Source organism: Salvelinus namaycush, chromosome 19, assembly GCF_016432855.1.
Source record: "Salvelinus namaycush isolate Seneca chromosome 19, SaNama_1.0, whole genome shotgun sequence".
NCBI lineage: Eukaryota > Metazoa > Chordata > Actinopteri > Salmoniformes > Salmonidae > Salvelinus > Salvelinus namaycush.
The window spans coordinates 24,143,202-24,169,588 of NC_052325.1; the positions used below are offsets into that span (position 1 = coordinate 24,143,202).

Sequence of the window (26,387 nt, forward strand, 5' to 3'; positions counted from 1 at the left end):
TGTATCACAGTGTTGTTCTTTGGATGTATGGGAAGTTGTATACAGTATGTGAGCATAAGGCAATGTACTTCTGAATTCATGATTAATGCCAGTACTGAGGCTGTCATAGATGTCCAGGCCACAACATTACCTGCCTCCAGGGTAGGGTTTGTTTTGTCAATAAAACAGCTCCCTAAAAAACTGACTTGGCTTCACTTGATTTCAGCTTGTCCAGTTCTTTTGTCAATATCAAAGTTATTATTGATATACCTTTACGCAAGCTGCTAAAGTGGTGTCTGGCTTGAACTATATGTAATGTAGCGAGGCCACAAGGTAGAGAAATAAGAACACAAGACCTCAGTAGTGCAGCAGGTTGGTGTTTTATTATCTACTGATCGAAGGTATTTTACCCCCAGACGAGGGAACGAAACACATGCAATGAGTGACCAGCCTTCGGCTACTTCAGGAGGGAAGAGGCTTCTCTTAGAACTCTCAAACGGGTGTATTCGGGGAGGTGAAACTCGCTGACAGAAATAAGAATAGGGAATCGTGTCCGCTCTATTCATATCTGTTCTACACTATATTCTTATCTGAACGTTCCGTAATGTTACATCCTCAGGAACAGACCCCTGGTTACACGTCTTTTCTTCATCAACCCCTTGTGCTTTTAGGTGATTAAACAACTTTATTCTCTCCATACGTTACACTTTCCTATCGTCGCATGTAAGCTCATCTGTTTTTGTGTGAAAGTTAACTTTCAGTAAAGCTTTTCAAAAATATTTAACCGACATTGGTTAAATAAGGTTCTGTCTGCAATTTACAAAATAATGGGCTTTTCGTCATTGTTCTTTCAAGATAAGGTCTTGGAAAATGATGAATGTTCTTCTACAGTAGTCTATATAGATATTTATACATTTCAGCTTCTCATGTCACATCCACAGGGCCTTGGGAAACGGGCATCAACAAGAATTGCATATAGACTACAGCTACAAAAATCTAATCTAAGCGATAGTCTACACATATAACAGGTTTACGAAGCGACAGATTCAGCCGTAGATGGTGGCCAGGTGGATGTGTCTCACCCACTCCGGGGGAGGGGGGGGGTGGGACTTGTCTTTAGATTGCTTCAACGTAATTGGCCGGCAGCATGCCAGTCTTGCCTGAGCGCTGCACAGTGCCGTACATCCAGCCCTCGTCGATGGACTGCACGTTTACGATAACATCACCATCCTTGAAGGAGACCTCGTCCATGTCGGCAGAGGAGTAGTCATACATGGCACGCACAGTTTTCTGAACGGGACAAAAAATGTTTTAGTAATGACAGCTGATATAGAGAAAGCCACGGATAGCTTACTATCATATTTTTTCTTTATATACATTTTTGGAACATGGTAGTGAGTAGTGCACAGCAACCCCACCAAAAGGAAATTTGCCCAAAACTCCAACACGCCTCCCTGTTTCTCTGGCATCTCCCTTCTCAATGTGGAGGCAATACAATCTAATTCTGTTTCACAGTCAGTAACATCAACGATGACTGGTTGCCACGGTAATGATCTATGTCCTGTGAGCCTGGTACAGTCAAAGTACAGTACTCACCCCGGTGGTGGAAGGGTGGGAGGGGACAGAGGACACGGTGGTCTGCTGTGTGGCTACAGAGGAAGACCTCTGCTGCAGCTCCACGGTCTTGGTGTGTGTGTAACCTGCAGATAGGAAAGACATTAGTCAGCTGTCACAGTTAGAATGAGGCCTTAGGTATAGATACTTCTACCAGAGCGAGCTGGGAACAGGGCACTGACTGTACCAAGTATTGACAATACTTGAATATAAAGGTCTGCCATCTACACTGAGTGTACAAAACATTAGGAACACCTGCTCTTTCCATGACATAGACTGACCAGGTCAAAGCTATGATCCCTTATTGCGGTCACATGTTAAATCCACTTCAATCAGTGTAGATGAAGGGGAGGAAACAGGTTAAAGAAGGATTTTTAAGCCTTGAGACAATCGAGACATGTTTGTGTGCCATTCAGAGGGTGAATGGGTAAGACAAAATATTTAAGTGCCTTTGAACAGGGTATGGTAGTAGGTGCCAGGTGCACCGGTTTGTGTCAAGAACTGCAACACTGCTGGGTTTTTAACACTCAACAGTTCCCTGTGTGTATCAAGAATGGTTCACCACCCAAAGGCATCTAGCGAACTTGACACAACTGTGGGAAGCATTGGAGTCAACATGGGCCAGCATCCCTTTGGAACGCTTTCAACACCTTGTAGTGTCCATGCCCCGACGAATTGAGGCTGTTCTGGGGGCAAAAGACGGTGCAACTCAATATTAGGGAGGTGTTCCTAATGTTTTGTACACTCAGTGTCTATGGGTTTGGTGGTGTGATATCTGAACTGGGTTGTGATTGTGTGAGGTGGGCCTACTACAGTAGACCTACCCATGGAGGAGGTAGCAAAGCCGTTGCTGTACAGGGACACGTGGTGGGCTGGGTCCTCAGACACCTCAGACTTCTCATCGCCAACACCACTCATAGCGCTGGTGGAGCGGGAGTGCTCCTTGCTGCGACGCTGGGCTTGGACTGTCACACAGAGGGCAAAGGTCAGGGTTCAACAAAACCTAAAAATATTGGTTGCACTTTATATTGAATGACTAGGCCATTATGAATAAAATTATAAATGCTTATAGATGTTTATATGCCAAATCAAAGAGTTTCCTGTGGATTATGCTGTTCAGGTGTGATGCTTCTCTCTCTCTCTTACCTGACATCATGTGCAGACTCCTGGACTGGATGTTGTCCTCAGCAGGGTCGTAGTCAAACACAGAGCCGGGGTTGGTGCGCCATACACGCAGATCTGAGGGTGAACAGACAGGTTTTACAGAACGGCTGTTACAACATAGATCAAATGGATGTAGAATAATTGGTTGGTGTTTGTGGGTCTCGGCACAGCGTGTGTGTGTGTGTGCTCGCGTGCGTACCGGTGACTGTCTCCTGTTCGTGCTCCACCACGCGTCTCTTCTCCATCTCCACCACACGTCTCTGGATGCCACGGTAGTTGATGTCGCTGAACTCCTGGGTGTTCTTCTTCACACGGTCCATCACGGGGTCAGAGGTGGTGGGAGTGAAGCTGCCCTTACTCTTCTCAAAGTCCTGGTGGTATTTCACCTGGTGGACAGAGAGCCGTGGGATGGTTTTATATCAGTCGGGAATGGCATTTGTTATTACATTTTAATAAAGGACCCAGTGGTAAGACAATATTTCAACTTTAGTGGTATGGTTTTACATGGGTATGAATTATGAATGTGAGAAATTTTGTCTGGCACGTGTTATTACAAGAAAAATACTCTTTACAAGCCTACAAGAGATATAACATCTACAAAAACAATTGACTCACTCCAGAGATGTTGCGCTGGGTCTCCTTGACGCGTCTCATCTCAGGTGTGTCCAGCACAAAGGCAGCCTTGCCCTGCACCTGTTTACGGAAGCTGTCAGAGTACAGCACCTGTGGGACAGCAGAGAGGACAGCAGAGGAACAACGTCAGCACCAGAGTTAACCCCCTTTATCTGCTGAACCTGTGTGTGACAGAATGTGGCACAACAACAACAGATAGGGTCACTCTGAGAAGGGCTTATTATTGGGACCTCAGACGATATTAGCAGGGAGATTCAAACCTTCAGAGTGGGGGTGGATTAAGAGGGCGTGTCCCAATTCATAATGGAGTTAGGAGGGTGTGTTCCAATCCTTAATTGGGGTGTTGGGAGTGGGAGGAAGCCAGGGGAAAAGGAGGACTTGACTAGTTTCAATAACAAGGCAGAGGGTTAGCCATGATATACAAATAGATGAGGAGAGCAGAGGATGACTACTGTAGATCTGATTAATGAGGTTAACTAGAGCCAGAAGAAGAACAGGAGGGAGTTAGATGAGAGGGTTAACGTGGGTTCTAAAGGGATCTAAAGGGGCACACAGGTCCTGGAGGACGGCTGGTGTACCGAGCTAATCTGTTCTTGGTTCCGTTTCGCTCTCTCCATCTCTGGAGTGAACACCTGGGGCGTTCCTTTGGCAGAACTGTCCTTATACAACACCTACAGGGCAGAAGCACAGCCCCCAGGGGACAGTGAGACACACTGCAACAACACAATCCAACACACACCAACACACACTAAAACATCCCAGCCTCCACAGCATGGCAAGGATGTTAGTTGCCACACTAAAACAGGAGATAAATAGCACACATCTTAAAGGAAGAACGCTGCTGTGGAGATACAAATTAAAAAAAGGTTACGCAAAAACACTCAAAATGTGAGGAAGTAATTTTGAAGAGAGTGTTTTAGCTGAGGTTAGAATGAAGGGAGAGTCAAAGATGATTTACTGAGGGCGGAAGGTGGAAGGATAGATTGAAAGGAACGAGGAAGGATGGAGAAGGATGATGTGTTGTATTAGGATCAGGGTTGATTGTTGATGACAAGGGCTGAACCGATAGAGAAGACAGTTTAAGGAGGTAAGGGAGGATCACGCACAAATCTCGACTAAACAGTGAAAAACACAGAAACACGTGTTGGCATTGGTTTCCTCTAGTACCGAGCTGATGTTCTTCTGCATCTCACGAACCCTCTTCACCTCCGGTAGGTCTGAGATGGCTGTGCACCGACACAACGAGTCCTTGTACTTTATCTACCCATCAGATCAGCATTATGGTCCCATGCAGAAGAGAGGTGATGTCACAATGGACAAACACACACAGAGAGAGCAACTGTGAACCAGAGACATCGGACAGCAGAGAACAGATTACAGGAAGCACTGTAGCTACAAATGACATTGAACTGTTAATAGCACAAGGGACAAGAGCGTATGCAGAAGAATAAAGCTAGATTGAACACATGGGACACAGCAGCAACTTCAGCAAAATATTTTTGGATCATACACTTCTTCTGAAATAATATAGACTATTTAGATATATGCATGTACTCACAGGGAGGGGTTCCGCCACCAACATATTGTTTAAACATATTGTGGCTTCATGTTACCAGAGAACTTGACATGTTTTAATATTCTATTTTTAAATCATTGTCTACTTATAGTACGCTTCATTTTTACATTAGGACATTTTTTAACAGGTTTTGGGCTGGGGTAAGACTAAAAAGGGTTGGACAGGGAATTAAAGTGGGGTTGGAGTTGTACATGGGCTTGCGTAACAGGAGCAGGACAGACAGGAGTATATAAATGAATGAATAAATGAATGAATCAATGATTGATATACTCCTGTCCTGCTCCTTATCATCAAGCCCCTGTAGAACTATATGGATGGTAGATGGAGGGTAAAGAACGACAGTATAAAAACCTGTACCATGCTAATGTGTTGCTGGTTGCGTTTAACTCTGTCCATCTCTGGGGGGTCTGATATAGCTGCTCCTCTTTGTACTGAATCTTTAAACAGTAACACAGAGACAACCAGTCAAAAACAGGGTTTATTGCCCACTCAAATAAAAACTAAGGAGATGGTAAACGTATGAGAGCTGCCATAAAATGCATGCAAAGGTTTGGGTCATAGTTAGACTACCGTTTCAAAATCTCACAGCACTTCAGTAAAGAAAACTGAAGAAATAGAATTAAAAGACAAAAACATTACATGATGAAGATTAATAGAAACAAAAAATGGAGAAGAAAAAGCAAAAGGCAATTTGTTTGTCTGGTAGGAAACCAACCAATAGAAAACCAAGAAAACAAACAAGGGATGAATCTATTTAGGGCTTTAGTTTGGAGGACAGTTATTTTTGTACCGCTAAGTTATTTTGAAGCGCTAGACTTCATCTTGGCACACAGAAGTCAAAGGTCAGGAGAATAACCACTGATGCTTTAGGGGGCATTATTGGAGGTCAGTTAGGGGTCATACGACAGAGAGTGTGAGAGGTGTTTTGGGGTTTGTTGGTTGGGAAATTATGGGGGGCCTCCTTTATGGGAGGGACTAGATAGAAACTCGAGTACCGAGCTGATGTTCTTCTGCATCTCACGAACGTTCTTCACCCCCGGTAGGTCTGAGATGGCTGTGCCCCGACACAACGAGTCCTTGACCTACTCTAGGGGTTCCATGAGAAACACAGAGACAGAGACAAAGCAAGACAGATAACAGATATAAAGCACACGTACTGTACACTACATGTATACTACACGTACACTACACGCATACAGCAGCAGCAGCAAGGACGATGGCCTCACTGAAGACAGTGAGAATGCAGCTTGGCATAAAGCAGGTAGATAACACAGTTGTGACATTTACATTGCATGTCAACAGCAGTTAAGTGCTTTTGCTTTTACAGAATATACTGCAAATTATATAACTGACTAGGGAACCTCTGAGCGAACGAAAGGTAGATATTTGGTTTAATTTATTACAGATCTTAGATGTAACGTTAATTAATTATTTTAATGTTCTGATGATTAGCACAAACTCTGCAAAACGGGGTTGAAAATGTGAAAAGAAAAAATGGTTGCAATTATGTAGAGATTAAAACATTATATGGTGTTTTGTTTTTGTTAAATTTGAGATCTGGGGGGGGTTCAACATGGAGCCTATGGCATGGAAGCGTAGACTGAGTGAAGACAGGCAGGGTCACCCTATAGTGTACCGTGCTAATGTTTGTCTGATTGCATTTAACTCTGTCCATCTCTGGGGTGTCTGACAGAGCTGTTCCTCCTCCCAAGTCCTCTTTGTACCAAATCTTTAAACGGTAAGAGGAGGAAAACAGTAGTGAGTCTTTGTTCTATCAGTTGAGAGGTTGGTTGAGTGATTTGTGCATGGGAAAAATACAGGGAAAAGACAGCTAGGCCTACAACAGACAAAAAACAGAAAGAAAACATTTCTAGATGACACATGACATTACGAGTAATAAAGCATTAAACCTGTTGCCTCAAAGTGTTACCATATGCTGTATTTCATAATGACATTGCTCAAACCAGAGGTCTAAAATCTAAAAATGTTATTAACCTAATACAGAAACACAAGTTTGGCTATGATTAATCTCTCACTATCAGTTCAAGAGGGTAATAAGGGTAATAAGAAAGGGGAGGAAAAGAAAGAAGTGAAAATGTGCTATTAGAAAAGGTGAAACATATATATATTTTTAAATACTCATGGAGCAGTAGGTATACCCAACTGAAATTTTTTGTATTCTCGTTAACACAAAGAATTTCAGGGCTTTCCTTTATTGACGACACTTTGCCTTTTACGTTTTTAAGGTGGTCTGTCTGGTACTGAAGCTACAGGGAAAAGAGCACAAGTGCAGTTAACATGTCTCCCAATAACAAAAACATCAAGAAAAGAAAAGGGAGATTGGAGTCATTAAAACTTGTTTTTCAACCACTCCACACATTTCTTGTTAACAAACTATAGTTTTGGCAAGTCGGTTAGGACATCTACTTTGTGCATGACACAAGTAATTTTTCCAAAAATTGTTTAAAGACAGATTATTTCACTTATAATTCACTGTATCACAATTCCAGTGGGTCAGAAGTTTACATAAACTAAGTTGACTGTGCCCTTAAACAAAAATGATGTCATGGCTTTAGAAGCTTCTGATAGGCTAATTGACATCATTCCAGTTAATTGGAGGTGTACCTGTGAAAGTATTTCAAGGCCTACCTTCAAACCCAGTGCCACTTTGCTTGACATCATGGGAAAATCGAAAGAAATCAGCCAAGACTTCAGAAAATAAATTGTAGACCTCCACAAGTCTGGTACATCCTTGGGAGCAATTGCCAAATGCCTGAAGGTACCACGTTCATCTGTACAAACAATAGTACGCAAGTATAAACACCATGGGATCACGCAGCCGTCATACCGCTCAGGAAGGAGACGCATTAACCTGAAAGGAGAAATGTCCTTTGGTCTGATGAAACAAAAATAGAACTGTTTGGCCATAATGACCATTGTTATTTGGGGAGGAAAAAGGGGGAGGCTTGCAAGCCGAAGAACACCATCCCAAACGTGAAGCACGGGGGTGGCAGCATCATGTTGTGGGGGTGCTTTACTGCAGGAGGAACTGGTGCACTTCACAAAATAGATGGCATCATGAGGATGGAAAATTATGTGGATATATTGAAGCAACATCTCAAGACATCAAGTCAGGAAGTTCAAGCTTGGTTGCAAATGGGTCTTCCAAAAGGACAATGACCCCAAGCATACTTCCAAAGTTGTGGCAAAATGGCTTAAGGACAACAAAGTCAAGGTATTGGAGTGGCCATCACAAAGCCTTGACCTCAATCCTATAGAAAATTTGTGGGCAGAACTGAAAAAGCGCGTGCGAGTAAGGAGGCCTACAAACCTGACTCAGTTACACCAGCTCTGTCAGGTGGAATGGGCCAAAATTCACCCAACTTATTGTGGGAAGCTTGTGGAAGGCTACCCGAAACATTTGACCCAAGTTAAACAATTTAAAGGCAATGCTACCAAATACTAATGGAGTGTATGTAAACTTCTGACCCACTGGGAATGTGATGAGAAATAAAAGCTGAAATAAATCATTCTCTCAACTATTATTTTGACATTTCACATTCTTAAATAAAGTGGTGATCCTAACTGATCTAAGACAGGGAATGTTTACTAGGATTAAATGTCAGGAATTGTGAAAAACTGAGTTTAAATGTATTTGGCTAAGGTGTATGTGAACTTCCGACTTCAACGGTATCTAATAAGCCATTCTGTTATTACATATACTGAACAAAAATATAAATGCAACACGCAACAATTTCAAAGATTTTACTGAGTTACAGTTCATATAAGGAAATCGGTCAATTGAAATAAATTCATTCGGCCCTAATCTAAGGATTTCACATGATTGGGAATACATATATGCATCTGTTGGTCACAGATACCTTTAAAAAAATGAGCCTCACAATAGGCCTCAGGATCTCGTCGCGGTATCGCTGTGCATTCAAATTGCCATCAATAAAATGCAATTGTGTTCGTTGTCCGTAGCGTATGCCTGCCCGGACCATAACCCCACCGCCACCATAGGGCACTCTGTTTACAACGTTGACATCAGCAAACCGCTTGCCCACACAACGTCTGCGGTTGTGAGGCCGGTTGGACGTACTGCCAAATTCTCTAAAACAAGGTTGGAGGCGGCTTGTGAGACAAAACTGTAAAAAAAAAAATTTGGAGTGGCCTTTTATTGTTCCCAGCACAAGGTGCACCTGTGTAATGATCATGCTATTTAATCAGCTTCAGGATATGCCACACCTCTCAGGTGGATAGATTATCTTGGCAAATAAGAAATGCTAACTAACAGGGATGTAAACAAATTTGTGCGCAAAGTTGGAGCGAAATAAGCATTTTTGGGCGTAAGAAACATTTCTGGGATCTATTATTTCAGCACATGAAACATGGGACCAACACTTTACATGTTGCATTTATATATTTTTTCAGTGTAAACTAAATTATGAAATTAGCTACTGTACTTTCAAACGACAATAAAAAGTCTTGAGCCTGGCTTTTCTGAATCGGTAATTAGATAATAAACATAATGTCCATATGCTGCTGGTTTCTTTTAGTTCAGACAGCACAACACAACAGATGTCCATAAAGAAACAATGAACATATACATGTATATAAAGTATTGAAGGTGATACTTTGAAGTCAAGACACTGAAGATGAACAGAGAGACACCTTGCTGCCACTGACTGACATGGGGACATGGTGAACCTGAGACCTGGAACCTAGGCCTTGGTACCAAACGGAGGGTTCTAAAACAGAAGGTTCTAAAATGGAATGGAGAGTTTTAAAAGGCTTCTACTTACAGTGCTGAAGTTCTTCTGATTCTCACGGACTCTCATCATCTCAGGGGTGTCCAGGACGGGCACATAGTGAGACATGCACTTCTCAGCCTCCTCCCTGTACTTTTTCTGTTGGGACAAAGTACACAGAGAGAGAGAGAGACGTCACATAAGAGCTTGGTCATTCAACTCTAATGGCAATTTATTCAAAGCAAATGAGTCTATATCAATCAAATCGATGCAAAATGTATCTACATAGTTTATGAAGCGTTTACGTACACTTTTAATAATAGACATCCATAGTAGTTTGTAGCATTCCTCTTACCTGGCTGACCATGTTCCTGATATTTTGTGCGTGGAGGATGTCAGGGGTGTCGATAACACTAGTGTAGCTAGCCCTGTCCGCCTCAGCAGTCTGCTTGTACTTTTGCTGAGGAGGGACAAACTGCAGCTCAGAAACACACTCTTTGTTAAATAACATCTACATGCACTGATGGAGAGTGGTTGTTCAGTACACAATTACAGTATTGAAGGCAATGAACATAACAAAGTGGTTATGATTATAGTGTGCATTCATTACATGTAAAATAGCTATACAGCAACTCAGGTATAACGAAGACAGTTGGACAATATGAAATAGCTTCTAGGTTACAAGAAACTGCTTCTCTGGTAGTTATCACCTAAAAAAATATGGCTATAATGTATTATGCTTTTTGAAATTACTGGACTTAATGCACATATTACAAAACAAGGGTGTCTTGGCCCAAAAACCCAGTCCCACTGACCTGGCTGAGGATGTCTGTAGCATTCCTAGCCCTCATGAAGTCTGGCGTGTCTGTAGCCAATGCCAACATTCCCTTGCCCTTGATCTCTGTCTCCAATGTCTTCTTGTACTCTTTCTGCAAACAGCCACATTACACACAGTCAAGTCAAACACAATACTATTTATAGTGAGTATTCAAAATAACTACTGGATATTATGTCACATTGGTTTAGGGGCTGCAGAACCAGAAACGTCACAGGTTAAAACATCTTCAGCTAAGGGGATGATTAAGGAGACTCCTAGGGAACCGTGAACAGAGAGCTTAGCATCACAAACCAACAGGAACAGATAATGGGATTAAGTTACAAGTGAGGGAGAGTGATGTGAGACAGGAAGGGTCCACTCAGAGCTGAAAGACAGAAGAAGGTTTAGTGTGAATCTCAGTGAAAGTTGTTTCAGACACCATATTATCTGGTTAACCTGGGGAACTACTAGCCTGGTGCCAGATCTGTTTGCGCTGTCTTGCCTACTCCTGTAGTCACTGTCAACATTGGAGTTAGCAAGACAACACAAACAGATCTGAGACCAGGCTGGGGGAACGACACTATTAGCTCCACAACTGCGTTGGAAACACATTAGTGATGTCATTAGCCAGAGCCAAGAAGAAAACCAATCAGCTGCCTGGTTAGTTAGGTGATGAAGCAGGAAGAGGAGGAGGAGAAGAAGCAGAGGAAGAGGGGGATGAGCGAGGGATTAGAGAAGAAGCCTGTTCCATCTGTAGCAGTCCTACCTGACTCAGGATAGCAGTGGCGTTCCTTGCTCTCAAAAGCTCAGGAGTTTCCTCAAAAACAGTTAGCCCTTTACCCTTCACCCCCTCCTCTAGATCCCTCCTGTAATCTCTCTATGGGGCGGAAGGAAGAATAGAGAGGCTGCAGAGAGACAGGCAGGGTAACACAGGCAGGGCACACAGACAGGACACGGTACGGTAATGGCTCAGGTGGTAGTACCGCTCAAAGCCACCAAGTCTCGCCTTCAGATTATGACAGACCAGTTCTGGTTTTGGTTGGCATGTATAGACAAATATTGAGTTGCCAAATCGGACATTATTCTTATTTTTTACAATAAGTATTATGACCAATAGACTTATTAAATTAGACATTGGAAAGACATTGGTGAGTTTGGTAAGCAGCCTGATTAAAAAAACAATCCCATTTTATCAGACAATAGGACAATAAATTCCCACAGAATATTTGGTACAAGACAGTTTGTTCATGAGGCTCTTTGTCAAAAGCACTCATGCCTACATTTCATTAGGGCATAATGCACAACAAACACAGGAAACAGGGCTCATTTACAAAGCCAAACCAGACAGAAAAACCAGATGGACAAAGCAGACAAATGCAGACAGTTGTTTTGCACCAAACCTCCTGTAGTGTCCTACTAGATGGAGGGAATGGTTTGTTTTGCTCCAAACCTCCTGTAGTGTCCTACTAGATGGAGGGAATGGTTTGTTTTGCACCAAACCTCCTGTAGTGTCCTACTAGATGGAGGGAATGGTTGTTTTGCACCAAACCTCCTGTAGTGTCCTACTAGATGGAGGGAATGGTTTGTTTTGCACCAAACCTCCTGTAGTGTCCTACTAGATGGAGGGAATGGTTTGTTTTGCACCAAACCTCCTGTAGTGTCCTACTAGATGGAGGGAATGGTTGTTTTGCACCAAACCTCCTGTAGTGTCCTACTAGATGGAGGGAATGGTTGTTTTGCACCAAACCTCCTGTAGTGTCCTACTAGATGGAGGGAATGGTTTGTTTTGCACCAAACCTCCTGTAGTGTCCTACTAGATGGAGGGAATGGTTTGTTTTGCACCAAACCTCCTGTAGTGTCCTACTAGATGGAGGGAATGGTTTGTTTTGCACCAAACCTCCTGTAGTGTCCTACTAGATGGAGGGAATGGTTTGTTTTGCACCAAACCTCCTGTAGTGTCCTACTAGATGGAGGGAATGGTTTGTTTTGCACCAAACCTCCTGTAGTGTCCTACTAGATGGAGGGAATGGTTGTTTTGCACCAACACTCCTGTAGTTTCCTACTAGATGGAGGGAATGGTTGTTTTGCACCAAACCTCCTGTAGTGTCCTACTAGATGGAGGGAATGGTTTGTTTTGCACCAAACCTCCTGTAGTGTCCTACTAGATGGAGGGAATGGTTGTTTTGCACCAAACCTCCTGTAGTGTCCTACTAGATGGAGGGAATGGTTGTTTTGCACCAAACCTCCTGTAGTGTCCTACTAGATGGAGGGAATGGTTGTTTTGCACCAAACCTCCTGTAGTGTCCTACTAGATGGAGGGAATGGTTGTTTTGCACCAAACCTCCTGTAGTGTCCTACTAGATGGAGGGAATGGTTGTTTTGCACCAAACCTCCTGTAGTGTCCTACTGGATGGAGGGAATGGTTGTTTTGCACCAAACCTCCTGTAGTGTCCTACTGGATGGAGGGAATGGTTTGTTTTGCACCAAACCTCCTGTAGTGTCCTACTGGATGGAGGGAATGGTTGTTTTGCACCAAACCTCCTGTAGTGTCCTACTGGATGGAGGGAACTAAACAAATCAGGATGTCAACATAGATGACAGCGCAGACATGACAATAAAACAAATTCTACAACTAAAATAGTCACGCAGCATTACTATGGTACTATGAACATGGAAAAGTGTGTATTTATTATGTGTAATAGTCATAGAGTGTATTATCTTCAGGTGGCGAAGCATGCAAACTGACCACATCTAACCTGGGTGGGACAGAACAATTAAGAAAAAGTCACAAGTGGGATTAAAAGAAGGAGGGCTGTGGTGGTTGTGAGGGACTTAGTACGATTACCAGGGGTGGGTGAAGAGGAGGAGGAGAATGAGGAGAATGAGGAGGAGAGTGAAGAACTGGATGAGGAGGAGGAGAAGGAGGAGGGGAATTAGGAACTGGAGGAGGAGAAGAAGAATGAGGAGTTGAAAGAGGTGGTAAATGCCCGTTTGTTACCTCGCTGGCTATTTTGGTGGCATGTCTGACATGTAACATGGCAGGGGTGACCTCCAAGCCTGAGAGGTTCTTTCCCTTTATGGACTCCTCATATTCCTTATGATAGTCTTTCTATTAGCCACAAAGGTAAGACAAGTGACAGACACAGCTGAGCTACAACGTATAACATCCAAGCGTAGTAAGTCCACAGTCACAATGCAAGCTTCACCTCAATATTCTTACTAAGAACAAATCAGGGGTGTATTGCTTTACGCATTACCACAGTATACCTCTGGTGTGGGTAGTGTTTTTGTACACACAATATAATATTTGAAACCTTTTTGTGTTTGTGCATGTATAATAGTGCTCTTTTGTGTAAGGAGCCAAGTCTTCTTCAGCAGTCAATAGTTGAAACATGTTCCCTAAATTAAATCCACGCAGTATGGCAAGTCTTATGTTTTGCGTCAGTCTGTCTGTGCACTAGCAGGGAAACATGATTACCAGACAGACATCCAGTACCGTACCTTAACCCTGGATCATCAGAGGAACATTTGGATTTCTGAACTTACAGTACATCATGTGTCAGTGCCATAGAAATCTGTTATAGGCGCTAGTGCTTACCTTTCACATCAAATTACACATAGCGAAAGTACAGTTCACAGACATTGTAGTAACACTTATGGAGAACACACAACAGTCTACAGAATCTCCAAATACCACCCCAGAAATACAGTACAAATACATTGTCAGGCAAAAACAGTTGAGTGTTCCGTGTTCTCTTCTGAGCATCAGCGAAACTCCAAACTGCAAAGTAAAATGGTTGTTTGAACCAACAGTTAGATATTGGGTTGAAACGATATGTCTATTTACCGCGCTTTGCATGTGCTGGGCTTCCTTAGCCGTCACATAGGTGGGGGTCTCGAAGTCCAGCATGGCCTTTCCTTTAGCCTTCTCATACTTCTCCTTGTACTTCACCTGTCAGACAAACAGGAGTCAGACAAATATATTCACAATATCATAGTCTCTAAATGTATTTATTGAATAAAGTTGACTTACTTTATTGAATAAATATGACTAAATAGGCCATTTAAAGTTACCATTGAGGCCTAAAAGATGCCAACTGGGCTATAACACCATAACAGTGTAACAAGGTGTCTTCAGAACGGGGTTTATGACGCAGATTTGTTTCAATATGGTGAATTCTGGTACAGATATCGTTTCCACTTAAACCAGGGGAAGTTCATTTTTCCCTTCTAATCCAGAGGGCAAAATTACTCCACACAGAATGGACGCACGGGAACCAGTTTATAAGGATTGCGGTATAAACCTCTCAGGTTTAATGATGGTGTGACGAGTGGATTCATTAAAAAAATCACTTACATAATAACACACAGCCCAACCAATACTTCCAGTAAAACTGTTTTTGCAAGTCAACAATACAAACACTCATTATGTCTCAAAGTGTTCCACTATTTCATGATTTTACAGGTTGGAGAAGAAACCTGGGACAATTCAGAATTTAGATTCGCAGGTCGCATGATGAATTGTAATATTGGAGAGATGATTTTCAAACAGGAAGTTGACGTCTCAAACACAGGAAGTTAAAACCGGGTGATGCCAATAGGACTGATTCATAGGTCGTCCCATACATTGGCCCACTTACGTGACTCTGTAGTTCTGAAGCCTCCTTGTGATGAAGCTGTTCTGGTGAGTCAGCAATCATGAGGTAGTGACCCTTACTGTCCTCATGTTTCTTCTTGTACTGGTACTAAGAGGGAATCAGCGCCCAGTAAACAGCTCAGTACAATGGCGTAGGGAAAAAGAGCCACTATCGTTAGCTCACTCAATGCTACCCATTTAAATATATATATATATTTTTTAAGAATGTTTTATAAAAAGTTAAGGAGCGGGAATAAAAAGGAATAAAATAATGAAATGAAAGAAAACTAAAAAAAAGAGAGTGAGGCAGAAAGTTCTGAGCGTCAGTGGTTATAGAAGACTAAGTTATGATATACTAAGTTAGATTTTTATGAAGAAAAGAGGAAGAAATCAATTCTGCACACGATAACATGCTAGACAGAGACGATGTGTGAAAAAGACTAATCTAGACCATAGATTAATGAAAAAGACATGGAAAAGAAGGTTACAGCAGGTTCTAGTACTAGTATTGGGAGAACAAGGGGTTATGTGAGGAAGTTTGTAGGTCAAAGGTGAGAAGGGTCAGGGTCACTACCAGATGATGTCCTTGAGGATTAACTCACTATTGATCTGTGTTTTACTATAGCTTAGATAAGCAAAGCAGGACAAAACTGGTTGAAATGACGCCATTACAACTACATTCCAACTATTTCTGGTTGTAAACTGGTTGAAATGACGTCATTACAACTACATTCCAACTATTTCTGGTTGTAAACTGGTTGAAATGACGTCATTACAACCAGATGTGCCTGCTGGGAGAGAGCTAGGCAGAGCCAGTGATTCCTAATGATATGGAATGACTTGGTTGGAGAGTTGCCGTGGCGAGGCGGTTGGTTTTTGAGAAGGCGGTTGTTACGCAACGCGGGATGATGGTGATGATGACACTACCGGGATTCAAGACGGTGGTACAAGGGCTTATGTGAGATTGTCTTACGTCACTGGACAGCTTGCTGGTGCTCAGGTTATGCTGCATGGACAGAGACTCTGCCATGTCGGTTACAGGTTTGTGCAGCTTCTTCAGGTCGCCCTTGTACTTCACCTGTGAGATGAGAAGACAGACAAAGGAACATCATCGTATTATAGAGAGCTATTAAATAGATATAGTGTAATTATTATATAGATATATTATTATAGAGTTTTCTATAGTACATCTCATGAACTACTTGGTCCCGGTTGCTTGGTATATCTTTGATAAACACCTGTGAGTAAAGACCCATTAGTCTGAATGAGTATTTATCATATTAAAAGAGTGGTACTCCTACTTGGGTGAGTGCAACACGTACCTCACTAGCCAGCTGGTGTGCATCCTTCTGAGTCTTGTAAACAACACTTTCCTTCATGTCATACTTTGGCCTGAGTCCCTTCTCCTTGTCATACTTGGCCTTGTACTGCACCTGGAGGGATATCATACGGCAGTGTGTGTGTTAGTCTCAGTCTGATTGTGTCTGTGAGGAAGGTAAGCCAATAAAATCAGACCCAGAGAGAGTAGGATTAACGAGGAGAAAAACAGTACACCAGAATACAGTATTCGGTCACATAATATAAAAAGGGCTCATGGTTAGTTCAATGATTTTAGAGGGATCCAAATTCAGAATTTCTGAATCTATGTAACTCCTTACTGTACTCTGTTATTAGCCCTTGTTATACAGCATAACCATTTGAAGTCAAAAACCATAGGTTGCCTTCTAGGACTAATTTGATATAATGTATCTGTGGGTATAACACATTTTACTTTCAATGAGCAAACTAACCCCAGAAGGCAATTAAGACATAACAGGCATGGGAAACAAATGTACACACAGAACATTTACTTCATATATAGGCTGTTGGAACAGTATATATGGTAGTCAGAAATAGGAAATGAGGGAGAAAGTGATGCTGGGATCCCATTGCAGAGAGAGTCTGAGGTACTCCTAATCAGTAGAGGAACCAGCTGAAGAAAAGTCAGGGAGAGAGAGAGAGAGAGAGAGAGAGAGATAAACACCAGGGAGAGATAGAGAAAGAGGGAGAGAGAGAAACACCAGGGAGAGATAGAGAGAGAAACACCAGGGAGAGATAGAGAGAGAAAGAGGGAGAGAGAGAAACACCAGGGAGAGAAAGAGGGAGAAAGAGAAACACCAGGGAGAGATAGAGAGAGAAAGAGGGAGAGAGAGGAACATCTGGGAGAGATAGAGAGAGAAAGAGGGAGAGAGAGAAACACCAGAGAGAGATAGAGAGAGAAAGAGGGAGAGAGAGGAACATCTGGGAGAGATAGAGAGAGAAAGAGGGAGAGAGAGAAACACCAGGGAGAGATAGAGAGAGAAAGAGGGAGAGAGAGGAACATCTGGGAGAGATAGAGAGAGAAAGAGGGAGAGAGAGAAACACCAGGGAGAGATAGAGAGAGAAAGAGGGAGAGAGAGGAACATCTGGGAGAGATAGAGAGAGAAAGAGGGAGAGAGAGAAACATCTGGGAGAGAGAGAGAGAAAGAGGGAGAGAGAGAAACACCAGGGAGAGAAACACCAGGGAGAGATCGAGAGAGAAAGAGGGAGAGAGAGGAACATCTGGGAGAGATAGAGAGAAAGAGGGAGAGAGAGAAACACCAGGGAGAGATAGAGAGAAAGAGGGAGAGAGAAGAACACCGGGGAGAGATAGAGAGAGAAAGAGGGAGAGAGAGAAACATCGGGGAGAGAGAGAGAGAAACACCAGGGAAGAGATAGAGAGAGAAAGAGGGAGAGAGACAGAGAAAGAGGGAGTGAGACAGAGAGAAACACCAGGGAGAGATAGAGAGAGAAAGAGGGAGAGAGAGGAACATCTGGGAGAGATAGAGAGAGAAAGAGGGAGAGAGAGAAACACCAGGGAGAGATAGAGAGAGAAAGAGGGAGAGAGAGGAACATCTGGGAGAGATAGAGAGAGAAAGAGGGAGAGAGAGAAACATCTGGGAGAGAGAGAGAGAAAGAGGGAGAGAGAGAAACACCAGGGAGAGAAACACCAGGGAGAGATCGAGAGAGAAAGAGGGAGAGAGAGAAACATCGGGGAGAGAGAGAGAGAAACACCAGGGAGAGATAGAGAGAGAAACAGGGAGAGAGACAGAGAAAGAGGGAGAGAGAAGAACATCGGGGAGAGAGAGAAAGAGGGAGAGAGAGAAACACCGGGGAGAGATAGAGAAACACCAGGGAGAGATAGAGAGAAAGAGGGAGAGATAGAAACACCAGGGAGAGATAGAGAGAGAAAGAGGGAGAGAGAGAAACACCAGGGAGAGATAGAGAGAGAAAGAGGGAGAGAGAGAACCATCGGGGAGAGAGAGAGAGAGAAACACCAGGGAGAGATAGAGAGAGAAACACCAGGGAGAGATAGAGAGAGAAAGAGGGAGAGAGAGAAACACCAGGGAGAGATAGAGAGAGAAAGAGGGAGAGAGAGAAACATCTGGGAGAGATAGAGAGAAAGAGGGAGACATCTGGGAGAGATAGAGAGAGAAAGGGGGAGAGAGAGAAACACCAGGGAGAGATAGAGAGAGAAAGAGGGAGAGAGAGGAACATCTGGGAGAGATAGAGAGAAAGAGGGAGAGAGAGAAACACCAGGGAGAGATAGAGAGAAAGAGGGAGAGAGAAGAACATCGGGGAGAGATAGAGAGAGAAAGAGGGAGAGAGAGAAACATCGGGGAGAGAGAGAGAGAAACACCAGGGAGAGATAGAGAGAGAAAGAGGGAGAGAGACAGAGAAAGAGGGAGTGAGACAGAGAGAAACACCAGGGAGAGATAGAGAGAGACAGAGAGAAACACCAGGGAGAGATAGAGAGAGAAAGAGGGAGAGAGACAGAGAGAAACACCAGGGAGAGATAGAGAGAGAAAGAGGGAGAGAGAGAAACATTGGGGAGATAGAGAGAAAGAGGGAGAGAGAGAAACACCAGGGAGAGATAGAGAGAAAGAGGGAGATATAGAGAGAGAAAGAAGGAGAGATAGAGAGAGAAACACCACGGAGAGATAGAGAGAAAGAGGGAGATATAGAGAGAGAAAGAAGGAGAGATAGAGAGAGAAACACCACGGAGAGATAGAGAGAAAGAGGGAGAGATAGAGAGAAAGAGGGAGATATAGAGAGAGAAAGAGGGAGAGAGAGAGAGAGAAACACCAGGGAGAGAGAAACATCGGGGAGAGATAGAGAAAGAGAAACACCAGGGAGAGAGAAAGAGGGAGAGAGAGGAATGGAGGAGTGTGTAAATCCAAAAGAAATGAGCAAAATAATCTTCTAATTATAATATGCTCCAAATGAAAAGGCAGTGACAGAACTTCTGGCAAACTAATAAAATGGTTCTCATAGGGGTCAACTCTGTCTCCTACTGTTACACAACGAGTTGTGAATAAGATGCCTTAGATAAGCTTTGATACAGGATGTACACAGTCCTCATAGCACAGAGATAATTCTGTAATTCTGTAGAATGATGCAACAACAATAAGCCCATGGCACGGTATCACTGCAGGGGTCATACCACATCAGACCGAGACATCGACTACATGTCCCGGCTATTCAGACATTTATCCTTTAACATGTTGATCCAACTCAGAATTTAAAAAATTAAAATCTATTTAATATTTTTCATTGACTTTTAGGAAAATAGTTATTGCATCACCATGCTTGTCTATGTTTGGCGACCAGCGAAGCTTGCGATGGGAGACATACAAAGAAGGTAGGTCAAATGAAAACAAGAAAATTGAGGAAAAAGGGAGGAAAAATGATCAAATCATAACAGAAATTAAAAAATGTCCTCTTGAATTATGGAAGCAGAGGTGCCCCAACAAACACTCCCAGAAATCAATCAATCAGTGAGTCATTGAATAGAAGGAGAAAAGAAGTCACAAGGCACAGACAGGAAGTTGCAGGAAGTTGCAGCCCATTGGTCCCCGCCCCAGGGTCTCAGTTATTCCTTTCTTACATTACTAGTCAGGGCACTCATTTTCTTAAGGTGGCGGCTCTGAGGAGTATCGATGGAAGCAGCTCCGTGGAGGGAGGGCCTGGCTTCCAACTCCTCCTACAAAGCAGCAGTAAGACGGCAGGGTGAGAAAACAAAGACACGACAGGATGGAGGGAGCAAGTAGAGACAGGGGATTAGGGAGGGAGAGATGGACCCTGCAGGCAAAACTGCTTGAAATGATGTTGTTTCAACAATGTAACAACACTACAACTCTGCATTACAACACAGTTTTGCCTGCTGAAAGACAGTACAGGGGAGAGGAATATAAGTATATGGAGGAAAGGGAGAGGGCTATACAGGGGTAGTACAGGTATGAAGGGGAGTATAGTAACATGTAACTATGGAGAGGAGATGGAGAGGACTAGTATATTAACATGTAACTATGGAGAGGAGATGGAGAGGACTAGTATATTAACATGTAACTATGGAGAGGAGATGGAGAGGACTAGTATATTAACATGTAACTATGGAGAGGAGATGGAGAGGACTAGTATATTAACATGTAACTATGGAGAGGAGATGGAGAGGATTAGTATATTAACATGTAACTATGGAGAGGAGATGGAGAGGACTAGTATATTAACATGTAACTATGGAGAGGAGATGGAGAGGACTAGTATATTAACATGTAACTATGGAGAGGAGATGGAGAGGACTAGTATATTAACATGTAACTATGGAGAGGAGATGGAGAGGACTAGTATATTAACATGTAACTATGGAGAGGAGATGGAGAGGACTAGTATATTAACATGTAACTATGGAGAGGAGATGGAGAGGACTAGTATATTAACATGTAACTATGGAGAGGAGATGGAGAGGACTAGTATATTAACATGTAACTATGGAGAGGAGATGGAGAGGACTAGTATATTAACATGTAACTATGGAGAGGAGATGGAGAGGACTAGTATATTAACATGTAACTATGGAGAGGAGATGGAGAGGACTAGTATATTAACATGTAACTATGGAGAGGAGATGGAGAGGACTAGTATATTAACATGTAACTATGGAGAGGAGATGGAGAGGACTAGTATATTAACATGTAACTATGGAGAGGAGATGGAGAGGACTAGTATATTAACATGTGACTATGGAGAGGAGATGGAGAGGACTATAGGGAGTATATTAACCTGTAACTATGGAGAGGAGATGGAGAGGACTAGTATATTAACATGTAACTATGGAGAGGAGATGGAGAGGACTAGTATATTAACATGTGACTATGGAGAGGAGATGGAGAGGACTATAGGGAGTATATTAACATGTGACTATGGAGAGGAGATGGAGAGGACTAGTATATTAACATGTGACTATGGAGAGGAGATGGAGAGGACTATAGGGAGTATATTAACATGTAACTATGGAGAGGAGATGGAGAGGACTAGTATATTAACATGTAACTATGGAGAGGAGATGGAGCGGACTAGTATATTAACATGTAACTATGGAGAGGAGATGGAGAGGACTAGTATATTAACATGTAACTATGGAGAGGAGATGGAGAGGACTAGTATATTAACATGTAACTATGGAGAGGAGATGGAGAGGACTAGTATATTAACATGTAACTATGGAGAGGAGATGGAGAGGACTAGTATATTAACATGTAACTATGGAGAGGAGATGGAGAGGACTAGTATATTAACATGTAACTATGGAGAGGAGATGGAGAGGACTAGTATATTAACATGTAACTATGGAGAGGAGATGGAGAGGACTGGTATATTAACATGTAACTATGGAGAGGAGATGGAGAGGACTAGTATATTAACATGTAACTATGGAGAGGAGATGGAGAGGACTAGTATATTAACATGTAACTATGGAGAGGAGATGGAGAGGACTAGTATATTAACATGTAACTATGGAGAGGAGATGGAGAGGACTAGTATATTAACATGTAACTATGGAGAGGAGATGGAGAGGACTAGTATATTAACATGTAACTATGGAGAGGAGATGGAGAGGACTAGTATATTAACATGTAACTATGGAGAGGAGATGGAGAGGACTAGTATATTAACATGTAACTATGGAGAGGAGATGGAGAGGACTAGTATATTAACATGTAACTATGGAGAGGAGATGGAGAGGACTAGTATATTAACATGTAACTATGGAGAGGAGATGGAGAGGACTAGTATATTAACATGTAACTATGGAGAGGAGATGGAGAGGACTATAGGGAGTATATTAACATGTAACTATGGAGAGGAGATGGAGAGGACTAGAATATTAACATGTAACTATGGAGAGGAGATGGAGAGGACTAGTATATTAACATGTAACTATGGAGAGGAGATGGAGAGGACTAGTATATTAACATGTAACTATGGAGAGGAGATGGAGAGGACTAGTATATTAACATGTAACTATGGAGAGGAGATGGAGAGGACTAGTATATTAACATGTAACTATGGAGAGGAGATGGAGAGGACTAGTATATTAACATGTAACTATGGAGAGGAGATGGAGAGGACTAGTATATTAACATGTAACTATGGAGAGGAGATGGAGAGGACTAGTATATTAACATGTAACTATGGAGAGGAGATGGAGAGGACTGGTATATTAACATGTAACTATGGAGAGGAGATGGAGAGGACTAGTATATTAACATGTAACTATGGAGAGGAGATGGAGAGGACTATAGGGAGTATATTAACCTGTAACTCTATGGAGAGGAGATGGAGAGGACTAGTATATTAACATGTAACTATGGAGAGGAGATGGAGAGGACTAGTATATTAACATGTAACTATGGAGAGGAGATGGAGAGGACTAGTATATTAACATGTAACTATGGAGAGGAGATGAAGAGGACTAGTATATTAACATGTGACTATGGAGAGGAGATGGAGAGGACTATAGGGAGTATATTAACCTGTAACTCTATGGAGAATAGGAGACAGTCAGAGCTCACAAAGACAGAATAGGACATGGGTAACATGGGTAGTTATGCAGGGTGGCAAAAGAAGCACCTAATGGATGGAAGGTCACTACTACCTATGCTACAGACTAGCTAGGACAGCTGAGCAAATACTATAGCAATACTATAGATCCAGGGGCGCAACTTTGGTTTTAGAAGTGGGGGGATATCACTTTTTTTAAAGTATTATTTAAAAAACTTTTTTTTATCCTTTCGGATAAACACTCCAAACAGCCTACCCTACCGCTCGGAGGCGTCCGCATGGTCCTAAATCACACTGTTGCCTACGTTTGTATCACATTCCAGGGGTGACAAAAATGCAATTTCAGAATGTTGGGGGGACATGTCCTCCCTGTCCCCAGTGAAAGTTACGCCCCTGTATAGATCTCTATGAAGCAATCATGATCTCCAGGAAGCTGAACTGAAAGGCATGTCATCTGGGCTGCTGAATTTACATCTTCAGAGACAGTGAATAAAGCTGAAAATATTTTCTGACAGCAGAAAATAACTGACAAAGAAATGATAGAAAAATTAACTGAGAGGGGACAAACATAATCAAATAAAGGGGAATAAAAACATTGAAAACAGCCTGAGGTGTAGGGAACAACTGGTCAATTCAGACTCGGAGGGTTTGGTGTTGACCGTACCTGGCTGTTAAGCTTGGACACCGCAGTGGCCAGAGCGATGTCTGGACGGTGGACCAGGGAACCTCCATGGGCAGCCTCCTGGCGAGCCTTCTCACGGTAGCCAATCTACCAGACACAATATACAAACCATGAGTGGACTGGACAATACAAGGATAAGGGGATACCTAGTCAGTTTCACAAATGAATGGATTCACGCCAAATGTGTCTTCCGCATTTAACCCAACCCCTCTGACAAACTATCAGTGGGTAATGCACAGACAGACTGTCGTGATATGACTTGTTTTGATGGCGTCATGCTGAGAATGTAAACAACAGCATGAATATTCATCTCAGAGAGGTAAACAAATACAAAATCCCTTTAATTTAGCAAAACAGGCTAACAGGCTTCGCCACTGTGTAGGCTATTCACTGTGTACTAAACACTCACATTGCTGGCGAGCTTGGAGGCCTGTGTAGCCCTCATGATGTCTGGGCGCATAGCCACAGAGGTGTAGTTGAGCTTGGCCTTAGCCTCCTGCCTGTAGGCAAACTAGAAATGGAGAGAGAGGAAAGAGTGATATTTGTGACAACTGCTGATGTAAAAAGGGCTTTATTATTGCATTTAATAGACTGATTGATTAATAACAATCAATTCTATAAAACATGCATGAACTATTGAATGTCTTTAATATAGGAGATATACAGTACAGTCTTTTTATAGAAGAGGAATGTGACATTCCTTACATTGCTCTGATTCTTGGCTACGTCCATGGCGTGCTGCACATCGGGAGGCACTCTCATGTTATTGTACTTGGACTTGCCCTTCTCCTTCTCAAACTTCTGCTTGTACTGTTTCTGTGGACAGAACGGCGGAGACAAAGACGTCAAAGGTAACAAATGGCTCAGGACTGTATAGTCTTGGGAAGTCTCATTCACTTTGTGCGAGAAATCTGGAAATTAAGGTTCAGGACTGTATTCCAGCTCTAACTAAACAGCTGGTATGGGGGAGACTGACCTCGCTGACCAGTTTGCCCATGTCCTTGGCGTGAATGGTGTCACGGGTCGTGGGCAGAGTGGTGAATTGTCCGGTCTGCTGCTCCATCTTGCCAGCCAGCTTGTATTTGCTCTGAGGACAGAAAGAAAACCAAGGACTAGTGTCAGACTGGAATCTGATTGGGTGTCGTACAAACCACATTAACATACTGTACAGTTACATTCATTATAACAAGTGTTCTTGAGATATTTTGTGACAAATTCCTCGTTCATCCATAAATGAAGGTTCTCATTATGACATTTAAGATCTATCTATAATAACTATACTGTAGGTTAGTAAGGAAAGTAATTTATTGGCAGTAATAAACATTACACAGTAAGTATCTGTAGTTGTCATGTGTTTGGTGTTTTCTGTTTCTTACCTCAGATGCCAGAATGCGCACTGACTTGGCATGAAGGTTAGTAGGAGTGTCCAGAACAGTCTTATACTGACCCTTTGCCTTCTCATACTTCTCTCTGTATTTCACCTGGTGGACAGAACAAAGCACCACAATTAACACAGGCTTTTCTTTACCTTCAGATTTCATTTCCATGTGTCAGAATAGAATAGAACAGCTTTATTTTGATTGGTGGGTGGCAGGTAAAGGAACAACTACTCACATTGCTTAAGTCAGCATTCATCTTAGCCAGGACGGCTAACTTGTCGTCCACGATGGAGATCACACAGCCCTTCATCATCTCCTTGTCATACGTGTACTCAATCTGAGGACAGCAACACATGCAGCACCGGTTAGACCAGAAGAGCCATGTCAAAGGAATCAGTATAGAAACCTGGGCCGGTGTTTTGTTATGTGTGTAGCTAAGTCATCTAAGTCACTATTGTTTTTAGGATTGTATTCTTCTACATATAGTTTTTCATGGACTCTTAGAAGATGAGCCCCCTTGTGGGCTAAAATACATCCAAACAAACTAAGGTCTGTAGTGCATGACTCACATCACTCTGCTGGAAGTTGGCCTTGGCAGCTTGGATAAAGTCAGGTCTGTCGACGGTCCAGATCCACTTGTTCTTGGTGGCCTGGTACTTCTTCCTGTAGTCCAGCTGGAAGGAGACAAATCATACAGGAAACGAACAGTGAGTGAAGGGTCTGCCTCAAGAAAAAACATTTCAGAAGGGTGGAAAACATCAGGTATAACGCCTGGCCCTAACAAGCCAACTTCATTCACTAATACACTCATTCATTCATTCAGAAGTGGTGTTCAGAGGTAAATGGATAGGAGGAGACGAGGAGTACTGGAAGAGAGAGACTCACATTGCTGATGTTCTTGTAGGCTTCCTTGGCAGCGCGGATTTCAAAGGAATCAGGGTCCATGTTGATCTGGGCCTTGCTCCTCTCATATACCTCCTTGTACTTCAGCTGAGACAAAGGAGAGAAAAACACACTGATACAGAACCAGGGAAATGACTGTACCTGCCTACATCTAAATCTTAGACATGTGGTTGTAAGGCTTTCCACTAGATAGCATAGCCACAATGTCTAAATTGGCAACATCGTAAAACAAATCATGAAAATATTAGCTTTACGGTCTTAATTTAAGGTTAGGGTTAGGCATTAGGTTAGCAGTGTGGTTAAGGTTAGGTTTAAAATAAGATTTTAAGAAGAGCAATGTAGAAATAGGTG

At 42.6% G+C, this 26,387-nt stretch overlaps 1 protein-coding gene across 1 annotated transcript in view; it reads right to left on the minus strand.

The window, feature by feature from the left end:
* Positions 1-340: 340 nt before the first annotated feature.
* Positions 341-26,387, minus strand: part of LOC120063948 (nebulin-like) — a 93,435-nt gene continuing 67,388 nt past the window's right edge. The window contains 30 exon segments of the mRNA XM_039014257.1: positions 341-1,269; positions 1,576-1,679; positions 2,418-2,558; positions 2,740-2,832; positions 2,957-3,143; positions 3,373-3,480; positions 3,969-4,061; positions 4,558-4,650; positions 5,324-5,382; positions 5,385-5,403; positions 5,962-6,042; positions 6,591-6,695; positions 7,126-7,233; positions 9,772-9,876; positions 10,073-10,177; positions 10,533-10,646; positions 11,301-11,411; positions 13,533-13,643; positions 14,382-14,486; positions 15,175-15,279; positions 16,144-16,248; positions 16,493-16,603; positions 23,737-23,841; positions 24,164-24,265; positions 24,460-24,570; positions 24,731-24,841; positions 25,131-25,235; positions 25,369-25,470; positions 25,703-25,807; positions 26,019-26,123. Of these exon segments, the coding sequence (XP_038870185.1) occupies positions 1,096-1,269; positions 1,576-1,679; positions 2,418-2,558; positions 2,740-2,832; positions 2,957-3,143; positions 3,373-3,480; positions 3,969-4,061; positions 4,558-4,650; positions 5,324-5,382; positions 5,385-5,403; positions 5,962-6,042; positions 6,591-6,695; positions 7,126-7,233; positions 9,772-9,876; positions 10,073-10,177; positions 10,533-10,646; positions 11,301-11,411; positions 13,533-13,643; positions 14,382-14,486; positions 15,175-15,279; positions 16,144-16,248; positions 16,493-16,603; positions 23,737-23,841; positions 24,164-24,265; positions 24,460-24,570; positions 24,731-24,841; positions 25,131-25,235; positions 25,369-25,470; positions 25,703-25,807; positions 26,019-26,123 (3,183 nt within the window). The 3' untranslated portion in view covers positions 341-1,095.